The sequence below is a fragment of the Phyllostomus hastatus genome, unplaced genomic scaffold, assembly GCF_019186645.2.
Source record: "Phyllostomus hastatus isolate PE091 unplaced genomic scaffold, TTU_PhHast_1.1 phas_scaffold_193, whole genome shotgun sequence".
Taxonomy (NCBI): Eukaryota; Metazoa; Chordata; class Mammalia; order Chiroptera; family Phyllostomidae; genus Phyllostomus; species Phyllostomus hastatus.
The window spans coordinates 5865650-5871926 of record NW_025334015.1 but is presented as its reverse complement, the minus strand read 5'-3'; the positions used below and the strand labels follow the sequence as shown (position 1 = coordinate 5871926).

General features: G+C 49.4%; 1 protein-coding gene across 1 annotated transcript; it reads right to left on the bottom strand.

The window, feature by feature from the left end:
• Positions 1–1876: 1876 nt before the first annotated feature.
• On the bottom strand, positions 1877–5906 carry SPATA19 (spermatogenesis associated 19). The gene is made up of 6 exons (XM_045860129.1): positions 5829–5906; positions 5598–5654; positions 5024–5116; positions 4763–4854; positions 2253–2330; positions 1877–1943 (listed from the first exon to the last, which is right to left on the bottom strand). Exons 1-6 carry the CDS (start codon positions 5904–5906, stop codon positions 1877–1879), a joined length of 465 nt encoding a protein of 154 aa, XP_045716085.1.
• Between the last annotated feature and the right edge of the window lie 371 nt (positions 5907–6277).

Sequence of the window (6277 nt, the reverse complement as noted above, 5' to 3'; positions counted from 1 at the left end):
CACAGAAATGAAGATCACATGGAGGGTTATCAACAGGGGAGTGGGAAGAGGAGAGAGGGAGAAAAGGTACAGAGAATAAATAGCATAGATGGTAGGTAGAAAATAGACAGGGGGAGGGCAAGAATAGTATGGGAAATGTAGAAGCTAAAGAACTTATGACACATGGACATGAACTAAAGAGGGGGAATGTGGGTGGGAGAGGGTGTACAGGGTGGAGGGGAATGAAGAGGGGAAATTGGACAACTGTAATAGCATAAAGAAAAAATAAACATTTGAGAGAAACCAACAAACCACACTTCCCTTAGGAAATCCTCCCACCTCAGCCCACCCAGTTCTCACTAGTGCCCCTCCTAACTTTCAGGATGCACCCAGCATGGTCCACATCACTAAGGGGGCCTGTATTCTGTCTCACTCAGGGTGGAAAGCTCTGCGTCCCCAGAGGCAAGCCATGAGGTGCTCAGCATCTGATAAATGCGTGAGTGAGTGAGTGAGTGAATGAGTGGGTGAGTGAGTGAGTGAATGGCAAAGCATTCACACCAGAGGCCAAGAGGGTGGTTAAATAGCATGTCTCTTTATTCGCAGTTCACTGAGACTATTCCAAGGCTGCCACTGTTACAGGGGAGGGCTCACCCACAGGATCCTCCCTGCCCAGGTGTGGTCACTCCGCAGGTCAAAGAGGAGGTGGGCGTTCTTCTTACACAGGCTGCTCCTTGACCCTGAAGGACATAACCTGAGAAGCGGAGAAATAGCCACAAGAGCATCGCAGAGATGTGGGAGGGTAAGGGGCAACGTTTGTGCTGGCTGATCCTTCACAGAGCTGGGTGCCAGGAGCAGAGAGACCCACATAAGGAGCAGGTAGAAGTGGGCTGGACAGAGCTGGGATGGAAGCCTGGCTGCTTCCAACTTCAGGAGCCCCTGCAAGCCCCTCAGATTCTTCATCTCAGTTAATGTTATCCAACAATGGGCAGGGCATGGAGCAAAGGCTGGGTGCTGCTGTCAAGGCAACTTTCTGAATGAAACTGAGGCACAAAGGCATCGAGCAACTCCCCCGTGGTGGGGCCAGCCTGGAGCCCAGCATCTGTGGCCGAGGCTTGGCTTCCCCTCTGCAGTCGGCATAGCAGGCACAAGTCATGCCCTCCTAGTAAGGTTGCTTTGAGTCAGATAAGAAGTCCTGACAAAGTGCCTGTGTGGAAGCTGGCATGCGTTAAGTGCTGGACAAATGCCACATTACATTTCTGTAGTTCTCCGTTAAGCTTGTTGGGGGTCAGCTCTGCCTGAATTGCTCTTTTATCCCCTCCCCCCAGCATGCTGACAGCCAGCACAGTCTCCTCCTGGCAGGGGTGCAGTGACCTTCCAGAGCCCCAGAAACATCCAGTGTTATGACCACCACTACCAAGTGCAGGCCAAGAGACCATGTGACTTGAGCCTTCGCCTACTCAGTGCCAGGGCCAAAACCTATGCTCCCTCACCCCACTCCAGTGCCCTGTGATCTTACAGTTTAAAATGGGGTCAGCTGACCAGCTGTGGCCTTGCCTGCAAGCATCAGGAAGGCAGAACACCAGGTCCCACCATGACCTAACCCCAGGTATCAGTGATCCCCAGGCCTGTGCGCAGGCAAGAAGCACTGGTCTGACACCACAGTGAAAAGAATCAGAGAGGCCTATCTGAACTTGACTTTACATCCTTTAAGAGAGGTAGGGCAGGAGCCCCAGGCAGCTGCCTCCTCCCCCACTCGCACCAGCCCCAAGTGTAGGCCCTCCCACTAGGGAAAGGCTAAACCTGATAATCAAGCACCCATGCCAGAGCACTGTCCCTGCCCAGCACAGCCATCTTCTTGTGCCCAGTCCTCACCTGTCAGCTCTTTCACCTGCTGCTCTCAGCAGTCTGAGAAGGAATTTCTGTAGGGAAGCTCCTGAGAAGATTCATTGGTGAGACGGCTTAAGCTGCAGGGCACAGAGGGGAGGGGCCAGGCAGAGCAGAGATTGCAAGTTGGCTGAGCCCACCCAGAGAACACACCCAGACCTCGGCCTGGACGGGGTGGGGCAGGCAGCCCAAGCCTGGGCCATCGGCCCATCTAGACCTAGGAGCAGAGTCATATAGAGAGGCACTCAGCCCAGGTGAACCTCCATCCAGGCTTGGCCAGACCTGGCTTGAGCTGAAGCTAAGGGAAACCATTAGAAGCAAGGCCAGCAGCCACCCCACCCCACTGGTCACCGGTTAGAAGTACAAATCGACTTGTCCCAGCAGCTTACCTTTGTCTCACCTGCTCTATTCGTTCACGCATAACATCATTTCTCACCTCACTTGGCACTTGGAAGATACGGGTATGGCTGCAAAACACCATTCAAACCCCAGGATTTTTGAGTTTCTTTTTCACTAGGCATCGTGAAACTGTTGCAATCATATGAATGATCAGTTTTGACCCCATTGCCATGAACTTTTGAGCTGGACCTTGACCCTCCTACTACCAGGAACTCAAAGGGTTGTTACTAACCAAGTACCCCTGCGCCATCAGATAATCTCAGGAGCTTGCAAACAGTTCTGAGGGGTGCTGAGGAAACAGTCAAGCACCTTTACTAGAATTAGACAGTGGGCCAGGGGTCTTGGAAGACATGGAATCCAGCCCGTCTGAATTGCTCTCCAACCTCGTTATCAGCTCTTGATGATCAGCATTGTGCCATATTCACTGTGGTTTAGAGATACTTCTAGAAAATTCTGTCACCAAGAATCTGCAGGCACCTCATTGCTACTGTTGTTTTCTCTCACCCTGATGCTTTGCCTTCCTCTCAACGGTCCCCTTCCCGTCCTTCCCAACTCCACATCCCATCCTCCCTTCACGAACCCTCCAGTCTAGTGAAATCAGCCTGCCCACTGGCTCTGTGCCCATTGAAACGGCCTTGTCTGGATAGCACTTTGTTGTAGGTGTGCACTTTGTAGCCTTGAATGTGAAACAGAACCAATGCTGTCTGAGTACTTGTCATCTGGGGGAAGTAGGTGTGCTCACAAATAGTGCTCACACCAGGAGGAGCTGGGTCAGTGCCTCAGAGAGAGAGAAGAAAGATGAGGTGATTCCAGAGGAGAGAGATTACCCCCAACAGAGGGGGAAAGGGAGAGGCCTCCGAGAAGAAGGGGCTACAGCACAGGGCCCTGGAGGCCAGACCAAACAGACTGTCACCAAGACTCTTGCATCTGGGGGAGGCCCACCCCAGCTCCTGTTTACCTAAGCCCTGCCCAGAACATCGGTCAGTCCATGCAAATGTCCTTCTGGAAACCTTCCTTGAGTTCCTGGCCTCCATGCCTAGGATTGGTGGGACCCGGTTCCCCAACACTGTGCTCTTGCAGGTAGTCCTCAGGCCTTCTCATTCTGTAACATTCACACACCTTATCCATCCCTTGCATTTCCTTGAGACTAGAGACTCTAATTATTTTTCTCTCTCTCTTCCGGAGAGCTTAGCAAACATACAGTGGGTGGCACACATCAACAAATAAATGAGTGTCCACTGATGCTTCATAAGGGCTGTGTTCCCTGACTACACACTTACTGATGCTAATAGGTGGGTTGTAGGGGGAACCTACAGGGTTTATTGGTTTAAAATCTCCATAGAAACCCAGTGTGGAAACATTATACATAGATGATTGACTATGATTCCTGTAGCATAACTCTAAAGCTTTAACCTAGCTGTGTCACACAGCTAAGGTTTCAAAACATGGTGGAAGATGATGTTCATATTATCCAAACCAAGGAGCTGCCACATTGAGAGCTCCCTGGTGCAGCCACATCATGCATGGACTGGCCTCCCACATGCAAGCCTGAGACTGGATTACAGTCACCAACATTTATGGTTTTAGCGACTGTTGGAAAGTTTCCCATCCAAAAAAAACCTTTCCCAGGGAGGTCTCAACTTCCCCTCCTTTTACATAATTACTAAGTAGTTGAATTCCCATCTAAAATGCTAATGTCACTAGAAGCGGTAAGCACCTGAAAATTGGATACCCTGAAGCAAAAATAAATTTCTTGAGAAATATATCCCCTTGGATAGAAGAGAGAGCAAAGCTGGTGATGGGAGTATGAAAAAGAGCAAGCAGAATGAGAGCAAGCTCCTTCACAGTTTAATCCCACTGTTCTTCTACTGGAAAAAAGATACCCCAAGTGAGCCCAAATCCCAGCAAGGAAATAGAGACACTTATGCCAAGGGAATGAGCCGGCGCCCAAGCCCAGCTCCCTGGGCCTGGCATGAGCAACTTCAGCACCAGTGTGGGGACAGTCTATGCTCGGCAGGCCCCGTGGGAGGCTGGCAAATTATGAGGCTCCCAGAAAGCAGAGCACGTAATTCTAGCCTCAGCGCTGAGGCACCTCCTCTCCCCTCAGCTCCAGATGAGGGCTTTGGCTTCTGCATTTTAAGAGCTTATTTTCTTTAAGCTCTTTAAAGTGCAGTCACTTCTGAACAAATCAACTGCAAAAATAACAGAAGTCTGAAATTTATTCAGAAGCATTTAGGAAACGTTGAATAATCTCAGTTTTCCAACCCCTAAAGTCATTTACATACTTAGGAATGAGTTGGGCTTTCAAGATAGCCAACATATTCAACATATTCCCTTAAGATCCCAAAGTAAGGCTGCAAATTTTCTCAGCAAAAGGCTGTTCTCTCGAGAATAATGGCTGTGGGTCTGTGTTGGCCAGAGAGCTGAGGAGGCGGGCTTGGGGCCTTCTTTGCTTCTCCCTCCCCATAACTTGACTCAGAGCAAATGAGATTTGCTTTACCTCCACCTTATGAACTGAATTCTTGTTCTTTCCTCCAGGACCTCTTGACTCTGGTTTGCTAACAAATCAGACTTTGAGTGATGGTGCTTCACCTAGGAAATTTTGACAGAGTCCACGTAATTACTGCCCAGCAAGAACTCCATGGCTCAGGTAGAGCCCAGCTCCTCCCACTTGCCCAAGATCCTTTGCAGTAGGACCTCCCACCTTCCCCCTCCCTCTCTCCCCACCCTCCTAGGAGGACAGTCTCAAACTCTCCATTACCACATCTCTGGTCACATGTACATTTTCTCCATGGATGGGAGGGAAGTTGTTGGACATCTTTTGCTTTATGTCCTGGGAAGCCTCTTCTTCAGTCTGAAAGGTAAGTAATTTCCTTCTGAAAGTGTCACTCGGTATCTGACCCCCAGTTCTTTCTCTTTTTCCATTTTTTTCCCTCTCCATCACAACATATATGCCACATATCCACACATACAAGCTCTGTATCTCATGGTTCCTGCAATAAGCTTGCCTACCGCTACCTTCCCATGGGATTCCAGGGATCCCACTAAGGCCTTGGCCTTATCCCAGGATATGTTGGAGCCACCCTGTAGCTGGGGCAACATATCTGAAACTTGGCATGTTTAAGAAGCAGGGCAGGGCTAGTAGTGATTCCAACACATCACTGATAAAGACACAAGCCCCAGCATCCTATGAATCAGACCCAGCTCTAGGTGGGGTGTTTGGCAATGAACTTGAATTTCCCATTCTAAGGAGAGGGAAGTCCCAGTTCCTGTACCCACTGAGGTTAGCTCTCTAGAATTTGGGGTGCCCTGAAAAATAAAGGAATTTTACTCACTTTTTTCAACCAGTGCTGTACTACAGACACAGCCTCACTTTCCACAACTTCAATGTCCTGCAACAAATTGATAAGTTGATGCCCTCACAACACCCAGAGACCCAGTCCCCCTCTTCCATTCTTATCCAAAGCCATACATTGTAAGATTCTCTCTTTAGAAGTGCAGCAGGGGGCTCAGAAGGGAGAAGATACATGAGGAAATTCTACATAACTGCCACCAGCTTCACTTACTGAACTGGTTTTTGGTGGGAAGGGGAACCCAACACCACTCCGGGCAAGAATATATGCAATCCATGTTGTAATTATCATCTTTGGACTTCTGCCAGGCCTTCTTCTTGGCTCCCTCCTTCCATTGAAGCGGCCTAAGAACTCCTCTGGAACAAGGAAGTTATTGAAGGGAGGTGCCCACCTGATTCGCTGCCCAATAATGATGTCACAATGACCTGCTTTATTCTCCTGGATTAGAGTGGAGATGAAAAAGAGGGATTGGGAAGCAATCTACTTTAGTGATGCCAAAGCTCAGAAATGGGGAGAAGAGGGGAGGGGGATAAGGATAAGACATAGGCAAGATAAGCCTGAGGAAGACATGAGAGGGAAATCAGCAAATCATAGATGGAGATTGGGAGGTGGGGCTTATAGCTGGTCACCCAGTCTTGACAATGCTAAGTAGAAAGAGATTT